At 48.2% G+C, this 21,944-nt stretch overlaps 1 protein-coding gene across 9 annotated transcripts; it reads right to left on the bottom strand.

The window, feature by feature from the left end:
* Nucleotides 1-247: 247 nt before the first annotated feature.
* LOC143431605 (disco-interacting protein 2 homolog A-like) lies at nt 248-21,168 on the bottom strand. Of its 9 annotated transcripts, none has more exons than XM_076908477.1 (17): nt 20,206-21,168; nt 19,018-19,889; nt 16,459-16,530; nt 13,745-13,960; nt 10,092-10,229; nt 7,549-7,743; nt 6,607-7,099; nt 6,058-6,394; nt 5,171-5,984; nt 4,554-4,984; nt 4,237-4,468; nt 2,911-3,023; nt 2,448-2,834; nt 1,965-2,300; nt 1,599-1,895; nt 957-1,507; nt 248-815 (listed from the first exon to the last, which is right to left on the bottom strand). In XM_076908477.1, the coding sequence occupies exons 1-17, from the start codon at nt 21,021-21,023 to the stop codon at nt 563-565; spliced, it is 6,555 nt and encodes a 2,184-aa protein (XP_076764592.1). In that variant the 5' UTR covers nt 21,024-21,168; the 3' UTR covers nt 248-562. The 9 variants fall into 9 exon arrangements, with proteins under 9 accessions (XP_076764592.1, XP_076764590.1, XP_076764591.1 ...); XM_076908475.1 differs by having other exon boundaries at nt 2,911-3,041; nt 20,206-21,167; XM_076908476.1 differs by having other exon boundaries at nt 2,911-3,041; nt 20,215-21,167.
* Nucleotides 21,169-21,944: the final 776 nt, after the last annotated feature.

Raw genomic sequence — 21,944 nt, 5'->3', positions numbered from 1 at the left:
GGTATCTGAGATTGGTTTCGCGCATTTCGTCGCTCCTTCGCTGTAGGTTGATTCGTTGATTCTGTACGTAGAGTTACGTAAGCAATTAATTATGCGCTATGCGTATCATTCCGATTTATCATTCATTGTTTCGTGTACAATTATCCGATGATGACTTTTTAATTGGATTTGAGTCTAGAAAGCAACATTTTCCATCGTTACTGCAATTAATGGTAACCGAGTGGTTTGAAGTGTTAAAGTGCAACAAACTTTCTTATTCTTTTTAATAGATTAACGCGATAAAAGATTAGAATATACTTATTTCTCTCCTGAGGGAAGGGTATAAATTGTTTAGGGACGACGTTCGCTTTAAAAATACGTAGAGTCCTCGTAATATATTCAAACTTCTTCTCAGACAGATCGTCTTCCTCGAAGGAGGATAAAAATTTGAAATGCAGCTTGCGACTTCGAGCCGTGTATACCTGTGTGCCGACATGGGAGTAGGGGCAACGTGACTGGAAAGTACGATACCAGCCCCGCGCTGTTCAGCATGTAATGCATTCGCTGTGTCCTCCGATATCGCTCACATGTTATACGCCACGTAGATAGGATCGAGTTGGTCCGCTAGGAAACCGTCGCGCAAGTGCATTCGCTGCTTCTCGCCGCGCGAATTTATCGGAACTACTCCGGGATCCACCACGACCACCACACCGACTACTAGGTGATGCTCTTCGAGTACTGCGCTGGTAACCAATGCAACGAGATCTAACGCTTCGCTTTCACTTCCGTCGAGCTCCACCACTACTACTAGGAGGTTGGTCCACGTAAATACGGCGCTGCGAATCGTATAAATATTTTAACAATACTTTCAACCCAATACTGGAAACATTCGTTGCATATTGTATACCTCTAATGCAATAAATATTTCTTCAGTACATTAACTATCTCATTATTACATCTATCCCTATTCGACTTACCATTCCGCAATTTTCTTGTGACACCTCATTACGCTATTCTCAATGTCGATGGGATGGTACCGCATTCCTCTAAGTAGAATTGCTTCGTCAAGAGCGCCGACCACGAAAACAGCGTCGTGTAACTCGGCGTCTCCAGGAACGAGATCCGCCTCGGCGGAAGTGTCACCGGGAATGTCACTGATAACCGACTGTTGCACGCTCTCGGTGCGTCTCAAGAAACCGAGATAGCCGGTTCTCGCGTAAACTTCGTTCGTGTTTCCTGTCACGAGGCGGGCGTTAAAGTGGTCCGCGTAATCACTCTCGTCGCCATATATGGTAAAGTAGCCGCTGGCATTGTGAGCGGACTGCACCCAAATTTCGCCCAAATGAGAATCCCCGCACTGTCCTTTTGTTTCCGGGTTTGCAATGATTACTTTCACCCCGGGGAGTAATTTGCCTGACTCCATCAAGCATAAAGAGTGCGGACTACCCCTCTCCACCAGAGACACACGATCGTTACGTAATGCACGGAGATCAACGTATACCGTGGAAGGTTCTGGACTCGATGCTCCCTAGATCGAGAATATTATTCAACGTGAAACAACGGGGAAACTCGGATCTTTCGTTCAGCGAGCATATAGTGTATTACAACGAAATACAAACCTGTAGGCAAATAGTTGTATTCACTCTACACCCGAACGAGGTTGAAACGGCACGGGGACTCAGACCCAAAGCAGAAAAGAGTTTACTGAAGCTCGTTGTAAGTGCGATTCGTGGTCTCTCCTCGGCGACCACGACGCACGTTCTGACACAGGCCAAACTGACGCCTCGCGCTTTCAGAGCGTGAACGGACGAACCGAGACCCTTTGTGCACAGTTCCATCACACCGTAAGAGCAAAACGTGTCTCTTACTCTCGATTGACTGACCGCTGACAGCCACAACGCTGGGTTAGCTTCCACCTGTAAAGAGGAACATTACAAATTTTCTCTTAGTTCTCGGGCTACCAACGATGGTCTATGGAAACGAACCTCTGACGGTGGTATAAGTATAGAATGATGACCGCTGTATATACTGCTTAAACACCAGAGAGCAAATCCCAATCCAGAGTAGGGATCCAGGCACAACGCGATGTGCCTCGATGGATACAATTCGCAGGCGAGTTTCATGGCACGACACAGAGACGTTACTGCTGCGTGAGACATTTTAATTCCAGCGAGCATACCCGTTGTCGAGACGCTAAAATCTAGATAAGCCAGCATCTCCGCTGTCGGTGCTCGATACATAACGGGCAGTTTCTTTTTTGGCATGTCGTCCATATCGAGAATCGTCGGCCAACCCTTAGTCTCGACAACATTGTTCGCTTCCTGTACGACATTATCACACGTTGTTGTTAATGATACGTAAAAAATTGATGGTACACTTTAACCGTTCAAGGCTAGCAATTAAAGAGCTAAAAGTGGAATGCTAAATGTTATCGCGGAGGGTATAGATAACGTGAGAGATCGATGTACCTTCGTCTTCAGCAGTTTCAGAATATTTTGATTGGTGAGCACGAGCACGGACTTACTGACGTCCACGATCATGCGAACAGTTGGTAAAGTGGTCTGGAGGTTTTGCGGGTGAGGCGGCCTAATTGTAACTGGCACGGCGCCAACATAAAGGCAACCATAAAACGCGCATATCAAGTCTGTACCAGGAGGAAATATTAATGCCACGTGGTCCCCGGTATTGATTCTTCCGCGGTCCAACAACAAATTCCCAATTCGTTCGGCTTTCTTGTGCAACTGCGAACAGGACAAAGACGTTGCCACTGCCCCCTTCGCGTTTAGCGACGTGAAAATCACATGGTCGGAGGTACTGACGGCACGCCATCGAAGAATCTCCGAAATGAACTGATACTGAAATTAGATACTTGAATTAGAAGACAGTACACGGACAACGTCAGAAAAGGTACTATTTTTATCAAAGACGAACCTTTTTGGCGCTATCACTGTCCTCGTCCAGGACTCCCATGTCTCGTCCCTGTGCCGAAGCCAGTCTATTACCCTGAACAATGTTGCCCACCATGACACTGGCCGGACCAACGTCTGCAACAGAATCCCCCGCTACACGCCCCCGCACCATTCCGTTAGTAAACCAACACAAACACTCAACCCAATAATGAGTAGCTCACACACTCTCCCCTGACTGAGGCCGGAAAATCAAAGCTAGGTTCGTGAACTGGTTTCGTTATTGTCGAAAGGTGATTAACGCACGTCCTTCTATACAGACGTGCTCCGAGCATTCCATGGACTGTACATACTTAATAAACAAAATAATTCGGTGCTTCTCCGAAAGACGTATAATGAAGTAGCGATGTGAAATTAAAGCATTTGCATAAAGGGTACAGTGCGATCGAACCACAGCCGAAATGCAATTAATTTTAGGGGTAACCAGCCCTTTACAGCCGATGTATGTATCATACAGCATTGATATTTGGATGTACGCATCGGTGTCTAGAAGAGTGTAACCATGTGCCATACGATACCAGATAATGCTATAACCACGATGCTTGCCAAGCGCTGAATTAATTTCTTCGTAAAGAATATACGTTCACACCCGAAACCGTCAACAGTGATAATTGTGCGATTATTTTGTTTCGTTTTTGAGGAACTGAAGATTGAAAAGAATCTCACATCGCTAGAACAATTTGTCTATAGGCTTGGATCACTACAGGGTGTTCGGAACTCAGCCAAAAGAAAGAAGGGCAAAAATAATAGAATAACATGCTAAGCATTAAATATTTTAGTGTGATGGGCGGGTTAACAATACATGATATGTAGCAAGAGACAGTTATATACTTTTATACATCTGTGCTAAATTACTAAAGCCTACTGGACGACTTTATAAGAAAGCGTAAGTGTTACAACCCTCCGCGTTAATTAGAATTTCTGAATAAACAGAGCAAAATCTGTGATCGCGAATTAATTGTAAAGAACTGCTCATTCATTCTCCCAGTAATCATTCTCATGTACATTTAAGCGAAATGATCCAACAAATTGGTCAATCTTCTACTGATACCGCGTGCCACTTTTATTCGTCGTCGACGACTTGAATTCAGTAAATTTCGTACCAATTCTATGGGTCTTCGCTTAAATTCTAAATAGGTAAAGAAAAATGAAGTAATGTTACAACGAAAAAAAAAGAGCGTATATACGTCTTTGTACTTGCTGACATTCATGTAATTCATTGAAAGTCCGTATTTTTTAATCAACATCCGGTTCGGGGATAGTACTCACTGGTGAATGTGCAATCGCTTACCTGAATGGACTTCGCGTGGTTTCGGTAGATTGGTAACGCAAGTGTGCGGACAAAGAAGGACATTAGCCGGGTGTAGAGTACCCTCTAGGAAACGACGTTTCGTTTCCGATAGATGAATACCGCCCAGCGGTGTTTTCGGAAGGTAATTCGGTGGGACCAACGCGAGACAGTATATTCCGACAGCGTGAATGGAATCCACCGCTTGCAGGACTCGTGACATCCATTGGAAACTCTGGAAAAATCAATCCTTTAGTTACATCGTGTTCGCGGCGTACCGTTCGCACTCAGCTGATTCGTGAACAGCGTTGAAAACGTACTTCCTCTTCGCTGCAATCGGGCCGTTGTTCCGCGACTACACATATTCGTTCGTCCCTAAGGACACGTACGCTGAAAACGGCTATTCTACCGCGGTAAATAAATTTCATCGGTTCGACGGCCAGAACCGTGGCGATAATATCGTCGGCGTTATGCTTCCTTCCTGTGACTGTCATAAGACCGTCGCGCGAACCACAAACGAATACGAGACCACCGGGGCCGAGGAAACCCAATAAACCAGAACGAGTGTATTCCACGTCACCGAGCGGGGTTCCATCGGCTTGGAGCGGGGATACTTTAAACGTATTATTCGTCAGTCCTTGTAATCCCCAGTATTGGTTTCCTGTCGCCGAACTGTGCACACAAATCTCGCCTACTTCGTCGGTTTTGCAGATAAACGGTTGCCCTTCCATTTTGATCACAACCACGATACCTGAAGAAGAGAAATGTTTCCAATTTTATTCGTTCCGATCACAGTATGAATCACGACGACAAAGGGTACCAATGCAAGCCTGGCAAACCCACGCAGACGTGACTCATTCGTGTTGTAACGTGTTGCATTGATGTCCTCTCGTTACGCCAAACTTTAGTCTACGGATCGACTTTAAGGAGGACTTACTTCCGGGCATGACTTGACCACAGTCTTGAAGCGTCAAGGAAGTGAGAGAATTCTCTTGATCCACTCTGACAACCCCGTAACTCAGACCAGACATGGAGAGTACGCCACGACCAGTGGCATTCACTCCAGCACGGCCTGGTCTTCTGACCGATACGGTGAGAGCTTCGCTGGAAGATGCACACGGACACACAGCGTCTGGTCGCAGACCTTTCGACTGGAATACCGAGAGAAACTGATCGCAGGAAGAGAGGGACCATGGATTGGCACCGTCGGCAACCAACAACAGCCTCAGCGATGCTAAAGAGATATCTTTGTGATCTTTCGTGGCCAAGAGACCCCAGTGAAGATCTCGCGACTTGACCACGGCCACGCTGGCACGATGCTTCGTGATCATTTGCATCCAACTCGCAGGATTCACTTTCATCAGAGCGTACGGGATGAAAATCACGTGCATCCCGTTCAGGACGCTGGTGAGGGTGCTGTGCCAGAGGCCGACCTCCCGTTTGAAGTCCAACACGCACACGGCGTTCTCCCCTTCCGTGTAGCCGCAGGCTTGCGTCAGAGCCCGACAATGCGCCAGCATCGCCGATCGAGTCACCGTCACTCCCATCACCGAGCCATCCTTGTCCGTGGTGTACTCAATGTACCCTGGCGTGTCGTCCGTCAATCGCGGCGGTGGCAGCCAGTCTTTCGGCGTTTTGCCCAAATGCTCGGTGACGAACCAATGGAGTTTTGGCCAGCCTTTGAACGCGACTACTTCGCCGGCTGCGGTCTTTGGCAGGCCTTTCAGACAAGCTTCGCTGGTTAATGCCACCTAGAGACGATTTTGGCGTTAGACCTCATCCCCACGAATAGATTACGTCAACGTCTTTGATCCTCGAATTTACCTGAATACCACAACTCCCGAGAAGAAAACCAATTTGCTGCGAACCTGCGTCTCGACGAGTTAAAGGTACCTCGATCGGCACAGGTACGATACCAGCCTGAAGGCAACCGTAGAAAGCGCACATGAAGCTTATCGGGTCGTTGTTGGGATAAACCAGCGCGATTCGATCGCCTGGCTTCAGACAGCAGTCACCGCTACGACTGAGGGCTTTGTTCAGCAAGGTGTAGGCTATTTTATGAGAACGACTTAGCAGTTTGCCATAAGTCAGCGTTACGCAAAGTTTGCCGTTTGGATCGAGAACGGTTGCCACTGGCGCCTTGTACGATGCCAAGCCGTACCTGTGAAACAATTCCCATGAAATCCTCGACTTTCCACTAGTGAAATTATTAAAAATCAACAAGTTAGAAGCTAAATTAATCGACTACACTCGTGAGATTGCTAGAATCTAGTTGGCTTCACGGTGCGCACAGCGTGCCCTAAAGGGTCGACCCGTTTGATGACGCAAACAGACGAAACAAAAAGCACGAGCGACGTTTGTCCGGTTGCCCACCTTTGTATAGCAGTTTCGAGCGACCTGGGCAAGCCGGTCGCGACCGATGTCTGTTCGCCGACCGCGGAGGTCATAGAACCGCCCTCAGGCTTTGGAGCATTCGGGTCCTTCGGATTGGCAGCGATCTCGAGCTCGATGTCGTCGTCCTCGTAGAACTCGGGCAACGGCCGCCGTTTCGGCCGTTTCAACGTGTTGAGCAACTGTTGTATCTTCGCGGAGACCTTCCACCGGCCTGTGGTCCCGGTGTTGTTCTGATCCTCGACGACATGGTAACGATTAACGCGATCGGCGCCTGGCCGTCTGGTCGACTGCTGCGCGGCCGGTGTGTTGCTGATGTGCGTCACGTCCGGGGGTTGGATATTACAGTAGGCATGGGGCGTGTATTCCGCGATGTCGGTGATGTCCGCACCAGGAGGTCTCCTAGCCGGTGGTCTCGGAGGCGGAGGCGTGTCTCGCGCCGAACCGGTGCTGCTGGTGTCCGACAGCCCTGTGCCTACAATTCCCCGCGTGGATCACTTCGAGGGGCACAAACCTCTCTCTAGCATTATTTCTCGCTGGATAAGTTCGAGAATGTCCGCATCAACTAGACACGGTGAGGAGTAACTCGTGGACTTTTATGGAAACATTTTTCTCTTGTACCTTCAACACCTTGCAAGGTATATATCCCGTCGTGTATAGTTAAAGCGTGCATCCTCTGTCTGTATAGCGAGTCTGTTGTCTCGAGGTTGGACCAGGTATCTTGACAACGGATTCGCATTAGGCAACGGAATTCAAGCGGCTCCGTTGAATGGAAAAGTCGCATAACCAGTTCCATCATTTGCCGAGTGCAAATAGATAACCGATCGAGTGGTCAGCTAACCGAACGAACGCGTGCAATTTATAGGTAGTGCGCCTCGAGAAGGAGGATACAGAGAGAAACAATAAGATTCGAGGATATATTACCCGTTGGACCACCGGCGCCGGGGCTCTCTTCGGTGACCACGCTGTCCTCGTCGCTACTCGATTCACCGCTGTCGCGACGTTCCCGGTCGGGACTCCTAGCCATCACGGAGGTTCTCTTCGATGGCATCGGCAGCGATGGCTTCGGACGGCCCTGCATCGCTGCCAAAGCTTGCTGCACCGCCTCCTGGCGCACCTCTGTGCATTCAGAGTCGCATAATCAACCGGATAAACTTCCAAATTTTCGCAGCACATCGACTTTCAACGTTTCTTACTTTTTCTTATCAAAGAAGACGCGCAACAAAATCCGAGAATTCTATGTCTTAGCGAAAATCGTATGCGGCAAAGCTTTTATGCAACGTTTCTGTGTACGTGTGTGCAAGTGTGCACGCGCATACGTTTCTCGATTCTTGGCAATTTTGTTGCTCGGCATAGATACTTCATTTATCGTGGAAACGTTCGAGATTCTCCAGTTCGTTTCGCGTGAAAGGAATTCAAACGCGTTTCAGAGTTAAATTTTCAAAGTCGAGCCGCGAGGAGCTCCTTCCCGGGTAATCTATCCGAGATTTTTCAGCAAACCACCGTATCGAATTCTCTTATTTCCATCGTTACACGCGTTACACGCACTCTCATGTGGAATCGCGTAACCGCTCCACGTAACAAACCGCGTCCCGATGTTGCACGATGTCGTAATAACGATACAAATATACCACTGACCGGAAATGCACCGGCTCGCTGACCGAATCCGCTCGCCTCTATTACGCTTCGGTCTACATTCTAATCGACCTTACATCGCCGACGAGACCGAACGAATTGTCATTTTCCAACATCTTTCAGAAGTTTCTACGCTCGTCCCTCGATCTACACGATCTAACTGTTCCACGAGTGAGTGCTGCTTCTATCTAAATACTGTACTCTGTATCGAAGCAAGCAACCTTGTTCTTTTCATTGGTTCGAAGTTATTAACTCTTCCTCATTGATTTTTTAATGGCGTGAAGACGACTGGAAGGACTGCATATCGAGGATAGGAGATAAGTGTTATACCCATTTTCACGAGGAAGGATAAACGTTTGAACGCTGAAAAAAGTTGGAACGTACAAAGAGAGCATGCTCGATATCGAAAAAGGAGGGACGGCATCAGGTGAATACCGGAACCGTTCGATTCGCGAGCGTATTTGCGTGTAACCGCGCGCGGACGTTCCTCGGACGGGCACCGACTTATCTTCTTCGTCTTTTTCGAGTAGTAACGGTGCACCAGCTGCGAGATTGCCCGTGTGCCGGTCAAGCTTCTCCGCTCTGCCTCTAGATAAATGAAGTTTCTATGCAGACATTTACGCGCGAAGAACCGTTCGGTTTTCGTTCCATTCCGACGAACACCGCCAAGAAACCGGCTTTTGAGCTCGCGCGAGCCTCGAAACCATTTTCGATACCGATTTCCGATCGCGACCGGCTCGGGGATTGCCGAGGAACTTTGAAAATGTTGCAATCCGACTTATCGCGGAAGAAACGAAGAACCGTACGGTTCGCTCGCGGTTCCAAGTCTTCGTCAGAAAGGATAGTCACCTCGTATCTATCGGCTACTGATTTTGCTTACAAGTAATTGCACGTATACGCGTCTCTATACGCAGAAAATGCTTTATCACAGCCTGAAGACCATTTGCACCGAAAGCGCATTCCTTGCACTTGTGAAGCATGTTTCCATGTACCGAGCTAATCGAGCTTAATGCAGCGCAATTGTTCAGACGCAAATTACGATTTTTTCAAGCGTGTCCAATGTAGCAGATTCTAGGCTCTCAAGTACCGATATACGTGTGCCGCGGTACCGTTTGATAACGTCCGATTAACACGCGTAGCTAATGAAAAAAAGAATAAAAAAAAAGATGCTCCAAAAATGCTTAAACGTTTCTCCCATCGATAAACGAAAAAGCGAGAATTTGTTTCTTCCGGTTCGCTAAAGTCCAACGCGACGCTGTACGAGAATGGCAGCGCGGGATTTTATTGATCGAGAATCTGTAGCTTCTAGTTTCTACGGTTGCTGGATTAACCCTTGCGACGACGGCCTCGTTGCTAATTCTTTCGTGAAATTTGAATATCTCCGAGTGGCTGCTCGACAAGAGCTCCGCTGCGCAGAATACTCAAATACCTCTCCAGTATTCGAACGAGACGACACGAAAGAAGCATTACCACCGATCGACTCTCTCTCTCTCTTGTTGAATTTTAATTGCGCAAACGGGAAAAAAAGCTTCCACAGGGAGAAGAACGGAGACGTACAAGGAGGAAAGAAAAAGGACACGTTCGGGGACCGTTCACGAATCGTCTAAATAGAAGGGAAATCGTATCGAAGGGAGAGAGAAGAAGAGGGAAAGCAGCGACGAGGAGGACGAGAAGCCGGTTTATCGAGGATACGTACTCGTCGAGCGGCGGGGGACGAGGGGGATCTCTAGTTTGAATACGCAGACGATAATAACGCGTGTAGTTAGGAAACGCCGTCGTCCGAGGGTTAAGGACCCGCTAACGCTTCTTTTCGTAGGCATTGATGTACTCACCGGAATGATAGCGGCTCTCATTGCGCGTGAGTCTGCGATTGCCGCGTCTCGCAGCCGCCGAGTTCAAGTTCCCGGTGTTTCCGGTGGAGCCGCCAGACCCCGGGGGACTGGCGATCCCGCCAGGTACTAGCCGGCCTCCTGCATGCAACACAACAACAACAACGCCACATAGACAAAGAAAGGAGATCTACCAGGACCGACAGGAACCCGCTACGTATCGTTCACTTCGCTATCGGGCTGTTGCGTCCTCTCTACCACCGAACCCAACAAAGAACACCCGTGGCTGGGTGTCATTCATTTCGTGCTTGGATCGCGCGAGACGACTGGACACTTTCACCGTTATGTACATCTAGACATTTAGACCGTTTTTAGAAAGTCGAGCCACCGGATTTTGAAGCTACCAAAATTCTAGCCAGACACGTAGAGAAGAACAGTGTTCGAAGGTACTTGTTTGGGATCAAAGTGTGCTTGCTTCTCGCAAAGTTTGTCTACCAATTCCAGTTAAGAGAGATCCAACGCGGTGGGAAGAAGTTCAGTCCACTCGTCTCGACGTAATTCCATTGGAATGGGGCTTGAAGAGGGTCATTCGTTTGGGCAGGTTCTAAACGCGGCGCTGTCGACGATCGGTCGTTCCACCTTCGGAAGCTGCGACGACGATTTCACTTTTATCGATTGTTCGCAGCTCTGCAGTGGCGCGGAGAGGTCGGAAGAGGAGGTGGGCTGTGACGCGATTCAATCTCGGCGACGGGACAACTTCCACGTAATCTGAACACTGGGCAGCTTTCAAAGACTTTCTGCTTGGAATACGACGCGACTCCTTCGGTGGTATGACTAACGCACCAGACTAACGTGTTCCGCGGTTTTATCGCCGATAGATTTGTTGCCACTTCCATTTAAACCTGGCGTCTATGTATCTTTCACCGCATACAATATTTCTGGCCAATCGTAAATATTCCCGCGTAACTTTAAACATTGTTAGGATAGTTCCTATTACTGATTTCCAGTGGTCCAAATAAAACTGTGTGTTTCAACGTTCGACGCATTCTCGAACTGAGCTTATCTCGAAAGGAAGACGCGTTCAGACAATTTAGTTATCCTGTTGCTACTTCTAAATTTCTTCGCTAGACGATATGAAATTAACGAGGCTTTATAGTTATTGAAAATTGTCCAGACCTTTACTTCGCAACTGACTCCGGCGTCTAGACATTCCTAAACGCGAGTTACAGTGCACTTTTAAGACTGGCTGTCAGAGATGATGAAGAGGTCCGTAGAGAAAAGAAAAGATTAATAAAAAAAAATATTAAAAAATAGAAGGAAAGTATAAGTAAATAGCGACGAATGTCTCATAAGCCATCCTTGTTGACGTTATCACGAATTCCCGAGATTATCATCCGTTTCGATAAGCAAGTATGCGGAAGTGACGATGCGTTCGCGATCGTGTACGGCCGCCTTGTCGCTGCTCGTGCCACGAGTCGATTTAATAGCCGATACGGAAAAATTGAGGTGTTGCGGGCAGATCCTCGAGTGCGTCGAGCCAAGTCGCGGATGGCCTGGCTGCGATCCCGAGTCACTCAAAGGTGGAACAACCGGTCCCGGCTAAGTCGAATTACAAAGGTATCTAAGGTGTAAAAGCGTCTCTGCTCGAATCGGTACGCACGAGGGATTACAAGCAAGCGAGCTACATCAAAGAAAAACATGATAACCTCTCCAAGCCCCATGCTCCTTCGAATTGTTCAAAACTGCTCTCTCTATCAAATTACTCATTATAAAGAGCGTACAGAATTTAATGCTCAAATATCGAGAAATACATTGTTAACATTGATAATGAAGCAGACGATATGGAGATATGAATTTTCTTTTCCATTCATTTCCACGCATGATACGATTTAATGAATTGAACACGACGTACGAATTCATTTACCATACTATGACGATTAAACGAACAAAGCTTTCAGACTAAAATTACAGTAATCTAGCATAGGACATGAAGAGGTTGAACCACACGCACGTATGCGACCACTACTGATGAGAATGATGTTTTACGGATTACTGAGATTAATTACGGATGAATCGTGAAACGTGAGATGATGATGGCTTAAGCTACGGATTCGATCTCGCGACTCTCTGCGATTTACGTTTCCAGCATCGAAGAGAGAATGAAATCGAAATCATTGAACAAGAAAAAAGAAGAAAAAAAAGGAAAGAAAAGCGAATGAAATTTTAATTACGTGAGAATAAATTAATGAAGTCGACTAGTTGTATATTTCGATCGATCGATGAAGCACAATTAACTCGTTACTGTACATGATCAGGGACGAATCGGGGACTAGCAATCGAGATCTCTTTGGATCCTTTGAAGTCGACTTAGCAGGCAAAAGAGAGAAATGAAAAGAGGTCCCTTTGAAACGTCCCTGTGCATGATTTCTACGTGCGTGGATAAAATAATCTAAACCGTGCACACTTAAAACAGACGATCAACGATGGTGTTATAAAAGAACACTGAATAAGTTCTATACTATTTACACGATACGAATCTTGCTAATTGAACAATGATGGAAGATTGGATATGTACAGTCGGCTCCGTAGAGATCTGACTTCCGGTAAATCAGCTGAATTTTTCGCGTACATCCGCGTTTAAGATCGACGGGCAAAGAGAAAGAATTTCCCCGTGATCGCGGCGGTCCAACGTGGAGGGATCGGATTCGCGGAAAAATTTACCAACGAGCACAGTCGGTGCCGTGAAGTGCGAAGCTCGAGGGGCTCGCCGCTTAATTAAGACGAGGACCAACGGCATCGCAATTATCCGACGAGTGCTCGACGGTCTGTCAGCTATTCACGGGTCCCCCGTCTGATGCTTGCGTTCCTTATAAATTTTTTCTTTCTTTTTTTCTGCCGCGCATAAAGACAACTCTCTTTGAAGGATATCGCGATTCTTATACGTCGACGAACCCTTTTCTCTCTATCTCCCTCTCTTTCATGGGTCGACAATGCCGCTCCGACGAGCCCCCTGGAAAAATTCATGTCAAAGAGCTTGGCTCGCGCTAACTAGCGAACCGCGTTGCGTTAAAAAAAACTAAAGATACGTCGGTAAACAACTTTCACGCGCTGTACTAATTTCGTTCGAGCAATACCTGGCTGTACGATTGCTTTCAACGACCGGAAGTCAGATTTCAATTATCACATCGTGGTTACTTTCCTCGGTTACTCTTTCTCATTGTGCGAAACCGGCGACAGTTGAATTAGACAAAGGACGAACAACACGGATGGAATGGTACCGTAAGGGAGTAAGAACGAAACAATCGTAATTGACGTTAGATCGCTAAGAGAATGGAAAACGGTGAGAACGAAAATACTACGGTAAACAGTCAAAATGCACACTGGTTGGTGAACGTAGCAACATCGGATGTTTCCTACCGAAACCACAATCCACACAAGACTAAAGTAGTGTCGTATGTTAAAACTCTAGTGACTAAATGCTGGCGAAGAGTGGCCAGATCTCGCATTAGCCGCAGCGCTAAACTCTCTAATAGTTTCTAGGCGTGGTACCAGACGAAAATGTAGAAATATATACATATAAATATATACACACACGGTCAGGTATATATATATGTATATACATATATGTAGGTTGAATCGTGCAAGCGTCGCGCTACCTGAATGATAGCGCTTCTCGTTGTGCGTGACACGGCGTTGCGTGCGGCGTGCACGTGGCTGTGGTCGGCCACCGACACCGACGCCGACTCCGACACCGACGCCAACGCCAACGCCGACGCCGCCGCCACCACCACCACCACCACCGCTTCCATAACCCGTTCTCTCGACCCCTCCGATACCGAGGACGTCGACACCTCCTCCATCCTTTCCAGCCCCTGTGTGCCATACACGTGCATATGCAAAAAGCCACCCTCCAGACTCTTCGCGTTCCGATTCTCAAACGAGGGGAAGCTCGTCGACTCGTTTTCACAACCCCTTACGCACACCCAACGACGTCTACGCATACGTGCATTAGTAATTGGTACGCGCGATACGCGTGCGCCGCGGCATATCGTATTCTGCGTCTGGTTCGAGCGCGGTTTTAATCATTAAAAATAACTCTTACCGGTGCCACGGCCACAGAGATTCCCCGTTTCGCAGAGCCACATCGCCGCGTTTCGAAGTTTACGGTTACGGTCACGGTTTCTACGATTACGATCCGACGCAATCAGAATGAAGTTAATGCTCGCGCGTACGTCACGGTTGATAGAATTTAATAACGTTCGAGCGAACCGTGACAGAGTCGTGACCAACGGTGTAAATCGAACGCCGATCGTTCGCTGCCGCGCACGACATTCCATCCCCTTTGATAGAATCACGCCTGTGGATAACCATCGCTTCGTACTTGGGAATTTAGATCGCTCCTCTCGCGATTCGACCATCGCGCGATGCTCTACAGCCTTTCGTAATCTAAGCGATCTGCCCATTAATTTTGAACTTTATAAAACGTCTTCGACTTTGCAAAATATTCGTAACCTGGAACGACGGTGGGAAAAATTGTTCGAGTATCCAATGTCGCCTAAGATATCAATGTGTTACCACGTAAATAACACTATGATACTCAGATATATAGCTAGCTCGTGTGAATATTCAAACGATTCCGGTTTCTATTGTTTTTTATTCCCATGTTTAGCGAGCGATATTTTTCATTCTGAATAATGCAGAAAGAGAAACACGCGTGACGACTATCAGCGAGCTAAGAATACAGCTGGTGTTAAGCGAACGTATCTACGATATATATTTCACACCGTTCAGAAGGACGATGTTCTATCTAAAAACGATTCTCAATACCTCGGCGAACGTTTAGATCGTTTCACGCAAATAACTTTTAAGTAAGTATAAGGTGTATAATTAGGTGAGCTGCTCATCGTTGAGCAATCGAAACAGGAAAAACGCGGTGGTAACAGGCAGTCGACGATTTTCCGCGCGGTGGGGAAACGATTGAAAAACCGACGTATCGAACGCGACTCCGAACAACGAGAAAATTGTCCTCGCTTCGAGTCGCGTACGGCGACGATAGCAGATGTACACGGCGTATAACGAGCGGATAACGCGGAAGTGGCTCTTCCGCATGCAGGTACAGTTAAATAGTATGTACACCGCAACCGATTGCAGCGGTTCGACCGATTGCAGCTGCGGCCGAAGGCACGAGCGTGCTCGTGCCCACCAGCCAACTTTAAATGCTGCACGCCTTCCAGCCCCGTCGAGGATACTCGCAAATTCCATCATCTTCTGCCCCGTCCCTTCCAACTATGTTCATTTTCTAGAAAAGAAAGTTCCTCTTCGCAGAAATAAGTGGTAGCGAGTAGTATCGCCGCGTGAAACGTAAACGCACCTCGTTCGGTCGAGGTGATTCCATTATTCGCGGGAACACGGTGGAATCGAATTGCGAAACACGCGTAGAGCTGCCGGGGAAAACGATACGGTCGTTAAGTCGCCGGGAAAATCTTCGGCACGGCTGTTGAAGAACGCAACTACTGGGGACCCTGAGCGTGGCGATAAGGGGATTACGTAACCGTGAAAAATCGGTGGAAGGTGAGGACGAATGGAAAACGGTGGCCGTGTCCGCTCTGTTCCTCCTTTTATTCTCGTCACGATTGCATCTGCCGGCATTGTTGCCGCGGAAACTAATGCCTGTGTCTCTTGAGAATCGGAACGCGATTAATATTACGAACGACCACAGAGAGAATGAGAGACTGGTTGCGTCTGGATGTGGCGCAATGGACGCGCGCGAGATTACCGCGGGCCACGAGGACGAGAAGTTTCCGACGAACGCAATCGTTACACTTTGACGCGCCGCGCGAGACCAGCAACGACCAGCATTGGGAAAATTTCGCGATGCATGGGTCGTCGAATCGAAGAGAAAACGAGGAATTAGTCGCGCTCTTACTTCTCGTCTAGCCAACGTTCTCCGTGGTTCATCAATGATTATCGTTTAATGCTGGAAAGTCTTTTCGTCCCAGTTCATGCTTCATTGACAGATACGAATTAAAGCGTTTCAAGTGTACGTTGGAAAATTTTTCAAGTGTCTGTCGTTTCATTGATGAGCCACGCAAAAAGAAACATTACGGAGCGAGTTAGAAGCGAACGACCGTTGCTGACTCGCGATCGTCGTTAAAGGAATCGGCAAACGCGCTAGATAAACGAACCAGTTAGTAATTGTCCGCGATAAAAATAACCCGCGATAGAATTGGAAATGGTAACTTTGTAGCGACTCGAAATGAGATCGTCGCGAGCTTCTCGTCCACGGGCGTTCTTCGATAAGATGAGACGATGATGAGCATAACTTGTTCGCCAAGATTCTCTTTGCGAGCAAAAGAAACGTCCGACTCACCCAGCTGCTTCGAGGCATACTGCTGCAATAGACGTGTCCGTTTCTTTTCGTAGCCCTTTTGCGTAATGTCCCCTGAAACAACAAATTATCATGATTAATGCGACACGTGCGCAGCAGAAATACGTAAAGGTTCATTTATAAACGATTGCAATTAACATGTTCGCCAGCTGCGTCCCGTATCCGATTGACACTTAACATATAAAAGTATTATTTCATATTTTTGTCGCGACCTAGCATATGCAATAATGCCTTTTCGTACCTGTTACGTATAAAAACGTACAATCGTGTGACACACTACGCAAACAAGTATAAAAAGCAGCACGACCTACGATGGAGTAGCGAACGGCGACCACGTAATATCGTTCGTATCACGTGAGAAAGATCTAAAGCCAAAAGTTAATCGTCGGAACAACGATTTTTAATTCGTTTCCCAATTAAAATCGCAGGAATAGCGAAACGGTAACGATACTCGAAGGCGGTCGTTTGTTCGGACCATCTATGCGTGTCGTTCCAGCGTGCAATTACCGATCGCGTGTTCTCGAAAATAGGTAAATGAGGGGATCGAAGATTGCGCATCGAATCCAGCCTGCCCTCGAACGAATAGCTAAATAAGAGAGATCCATTTCTCAATGCCCATTCCATCGAATCGATTTCCATCGAGGCCTAAAAAGGACGTCCTCCCGATAGCTTCTCGATAGCGGTCTCGTTCGGGGTAATTTCTTCGTGGCACGAAACCGGTGGTGGAATTTCGAGGACGATCGGTGAACGCGTCCAGCTGTTCGTACTGACGGCTGTGGAATTGCCAGTGCGAATTCGCGGTGGCAAGTTGAAAACGGTGGGACACCTGACTGAAAGTGACCTCGCCAAACGCGACTAATGAAATTTACCGAGAAAAGGAATTCCCAAGGCGCTTCGGATACGCAAATTTCCGAGACCTGTTCTAGAACCACATTCTTCGATTCACGGGGTGCTTTTCTGCGTGACGTAACCTCGACGACATTGTAGGTCAATTACTGGAGACTGGAATGTACTGTGAGAAAGAGGAGCAACCAGTGCATAGGTAAACCGTACGATATGCAGATGAGACTAAATTTCGCGATGATCAGGCGCACCAACGAGCTCTTTCGTCCGCGAAATTCTTGAAAGGCTGTGCATTGTACGCTTCTGCGTTGCAACCAGCTTGCCCACGTGTCTTGTACTGCGCGAAACGAGCTGGCATGCCGGCGTCACGCCTCGTAACTCGAGAAAATGCCTCGAATCGATCGGTTAAACGGCCGAGACACGATTTTTCCAGATCCAACCACCGGCACTGAACGAAACTAGGCCATATAACATTATCACTGAATTTATTTTAACGATCTCGAGTCGGTTCGTGTACGCGAAAAATCGTCCAATTTTCTATGACAACATCTCTCCTTTGTTACTCTAGTATTTACACGATGCGAACAGCGCGCGCACGCAATCGTCATTTACTTCGAGTAGCATCGTCGTTTAATTGCAAACGCTTTTCCACGAACGATCGCGAGTACTCGATGAAGTAACGTGGAAAGTTGAGTCCACGTCGAGACATTCCTACTACCAAAGCAAAAAGTCTCTGAATAACGACCCTGCCCGATACAGCTGTAGCCTAACAAGGGAAATGACTCAATTGTCCCAAATTGATTCAATTATGAAACCATTCCTTACGAAATGACCAGGGATATCACTGCCGAAATATGCAAATCGACGTGGACTTCCCGCGGTTCGGTTTGAAAATTGATAGCTCGCGAAAAGAACGAGGAAGTAGCAAAGGGATCTGGTGGAAGAGCGATCTTCGTTCGGAATGGTAATGGAACGTTTCAGGTGAGACAGAACGGTAGACGTCGAGCGAGGAAAGGAGGAATGGAGCAACGGAGCATGAGTGTATATCTCTTCAGGCTATCTAACTGGTCCTCTGAGCAAAGTGTATATTCCGCGCAAACCTATAGATGCGAACACGTCGAAGGGAATTATTGCACGGTCGAATTATAGTTAGCACGTCCCACCGAAGAATTTCTCTGCCGAGGATGAGAGCCCGACAAACTTTGCAATCATGATAGACGTACGTGTTGCTTTATTCGCGTCGATCTTTCACGCATACCTAATCGATTTTCTAATGTTTTCTCTGCGCTGTTTAATTTTATTCAAAAGTCGGTATGTTATTGCGTCCGTGAGTTATGAAGAAACAGATCGAACAGAGGCGGCGATTAGTCGGATGGTTTCGTATCTAGTTCAGTGGAGGGAAAAACCGCAATGAAATAAAACTGGGTGACTGTGTTACGCAACTGACGTCGATCATGCGGTAGAGTGGACGTAAATTTGAGACTAATCGTAAGAAGTGACGCGAAGCTTGTAACCGAATGCCTACAAACGTCTGCGTTCGTCGATATCATGAATATCAACTTACTGTGAAATGAAAAATTTCGCAAGGAATTTCTACGGCTGGAAAAAGTGAGAATTGCTCGCGTCAAGATCAGGGGATAGAAGAGGGACTAGAAAGTGTATTTGATACACATCTCGGGACGCTAGTTGGAATCTTACTGGGTCTTTTCCTTAAGGACGAGCACTTTCGCACGAGAAAGACTGGCTGTCCGGAAGCTTTGCGTAGCTGAGATTTTCGTCTGAGAGGCCTTCTTCTGAGCCCGGACCTTTGCCTCTTTAAGTGTTGTTGCTGCCTGTGCGCCACGTGAGAGCTCTTCCTTCGCTCGAGACCGTGATGATTGGTCTCGTCCTCGGTCTCGCTGTCGGTAGACGAGAGACACCTGTAGTACGTCGACGAGTCTACCCTCGTCGTCTTCTCTTTGCCGATAAGACCGCCCGAGCCTTTCGACAGAAAGCTGAGAAACTGGTTGCTGGCGAAGTAGTTCGAAGTCACGGGCCGCCATGTGGTTCTTCGTGCGAGGACACCGTTGCTTCGTAGCTCCTCCGAGAACAGCTTGTCCTCGTTAAAATCGCTTATCTTTGGCGCGCGACAAGCCGACGAGGAGGATGAGGTCGCTGAGAAGGAGCCCAACGAGGACGAGACCAACGAGTTCAAACCTCCCTCCCGTCGATCGTTAAAATCGCCGGAAAGCAACAGCTTCAGGTCGTCGAATTGATCGTCGGACAGATTCGAGGACCATTCGTCGATTCTCTCGACCATCGGTATCTCGCTTTCAGGAAAATATCTGATCTCTCGCCAGACGCGTCTCTGACGTCTCGATCGGCGTCGTTCCGGCGGAACGAACCAGACGGGGCTGTTGGATCGAACCGGCTGGGGTTGAGGCGGCTTCTTCGCCCTCTGCGACGTCCGTCTTCCACGACGTCGAGAACTGGACCGCCTCGAGGCGTTCGTTCGCTTGAAGTAGCCCTCGGCGCTCACGCTGGGCGACGGTTTCTCCGTTCTTCGGTTGAAGAAAACGTTCCTCGTACCCCTAAAGTCACGTCATTATCGAGATCACGACCAACGTCGAAATTCGCTGCCGATGAAATTGGCGAACGGAATCGTAAAGATCGGAGGAAAGTTGAATTATAGCCATACACGCGCTACTCGAAAGGTATTTTCTTTAACCGTGAAACTTTCTGAACGGCAAATTAAACTTTATAAACGCGACTCAATTTACGTGGGCATTTACGGTCCAGACCTCGGCTAACTTTCTACTAAGACACCGGCTGCGATGGACTCGGTGCCCGGTACCTACGCGTTTCGCCATTTCATCGTCGTCGAAAGCTAATCTATAAGAAACGAACGATAGTAACCCTGCACGAAAATCGGCCAGCCTGGCGATCCTCAAGGAGAAACCGAACGCGGACGAGGAGGTGTCCTTCCCGATGATGCTCTTCTCCGGGGCGGACACCGTTCTCGCCACAGTGGGCTGAGGTTTCCTCTCCTTCAAGGCACTGTCCAACGAATGGTGAACCGAAGGTCCGGAAGACAAGGGAAAGGACATCGGCACCGCATCCCTCCATACTCTACCAAGGCTGATGCTGACACTGGGAGGTCCCTCGACGAACGGTTCCTGAAGGATGTTCTTCTCCTGAATCGTTTCGTTCGAAGCTCTGAACGGCTTCGCGGGTAACACTGGCGATGCATCGAGCTCGAGCACTTTTAACTCCTCGACCACGTGTTGGGCTCCAGCCTCGTTCTGATTTTGATACTTGCAGATCTTGTTCTTCCCCGAGGCGTTTTGTTTGTTTTGCTTGTTCTGTTGCTTCTCCCGATGCAGCTCGTCCAATTTTTCGCGGGAGGACGAGCTGACGCCTTGCAGCCACTCATCGTAGCTGATCGATTCGCGGCTCAACGTGTCATCCTGTAGCTTCTTCGGTTTCTGATCCTTTATTACCGCCGTTTGCTTCTCGACCGGCTTTTCGTTGAAGTTGGTTTCGATGGTAGGCGCGATCGTGGGCTCCAAGCTTTTCTGAAGCTTGTTACGTCGCTTGCCCCGGTCCAGGTAACTTTTTCTAATCGATATCCTTTTAAAGGACTCGCTACGCTTGAAGGACGGCTCGTTACGGTCCTTCTTACGGCCTACGAGCCTCCTCAGGTTCTCGAAGGACAACGGCCTCATGGGTTCGGCCCTTCGCGGACTCTCCGCTCAAATGGTCGTCTTGCGTTTCATCGTCCACCTTTACCCTTTCGCCGTCCCCTTGGCGCGTCTTCGTGACTTTTTCTTCGAGTACCGAGGTCCCATGTGTACGAGACTCGGAAATATTCCTTTTTGCTCACCTCGAATAGAAGCGTACCTATTTTGTATGCACGTTTTATACGTACTTTCTTAAATTTCACCGCTACCCCGTCTAGCAAGAAACTCTAGCAAGAAAAGAAACAAGCGAACGAAACCCACGTTGAATTCCTCTCTTCTTCTCGCGTTCACGTTCTATCCATTCGACTCGACATGGTTTCCGCCTTTGGCTCCCAGCATTAGCAGTTATCTCGCGCTGCGAATCGAATATCCCTTCGAAGGGAATCGGTGAAGGATTCCTCGCGGACGCGGGTCTCGTTTTGGTCCTTAAAGCGAACCACGCGTTCTCCTCGAGACCTTCCAACCGGGCAGAGAGGAAGAAAGAGAGATAAGGAGATCTCTCGCGAGACCGCGCAGTGGTTCTCCTTTCGTCCCTCTCCCTCTCTCCGTCTTTGTCTCTCTTTCATCTGTATCGTCTTGTTCCTCTCCTCTTCTACGGCGAGACGTGCACACGCTTGCGCGTTTCTGCGATCTTAAGGTGCAACTCCCGAGGTCTTCCAGTCGCGAATCACCGTGACTTTCCTTTTTCGACGTGCCGTTGCCCGAGTCGTCCCTGCTTCCTCCGGATCGGTCTTCTGCACCGCCCTTTTCGCAGTCGCACCGCGCTCGGCCAGGTTCCTTCGACGAGGACCGATTCGGCGCGTCCGCGATGCCGCATGAAAAATAACGCCAGACCGCCACGCGGCGGTTTAAGTCGTGGTAACGCGTCCCGACGTTGCCTCGCTACGCGGAACCATCTTCCTGCTG

The sequence above is a fragment of the Xylocopa sonorina genome, chromosome 18 (genome assembly GCF_050948175.1).
Source record: "Xylocopa sonorina isolate GNS202 chromosome 18, iyXylSono1_principal, whole genome shotgun sequence".
Lineage (NCBI taxonomy): Eukaryota > Metazoa > Arthropoda > Insecta > Hymenoptera > Apidae > Xylocopa > Xylocopa sonorina.
Note: the sequence above shows the minus strand (reverse complement) of the source record. Positions and strands in the feature narration are given on the sequence as shown.

What these genes read in the sequence shown, in the direction of transcription:
- LOC143431605 (XM_076908475.1), bottom strand. Translation starts at nt 21,023, where the DNA reads ATGAGGCCGTTGTCCTTCGAGAACCTGAGGAGGCTCGTAGGCCGTAAG. An exon ending in CGAGAAGCGCTATCATTCAG is followed by an intron (nt 10,230 to 13,744) that starts GTAGCGCGACGC and finishes TGTTGCATGCAG; the next exon opens with GAGGCCGGCTAGTACCTGGC. An exon ending in ACCACGCGAAGTCCATTCAG is followed by an intron (nt 3,042 to 4,236) that starts GTAAGCGATTGC and finishes GGGGGCGTGTAG; the next exon opens with CGGGGGATTCTGTTGCAGAC.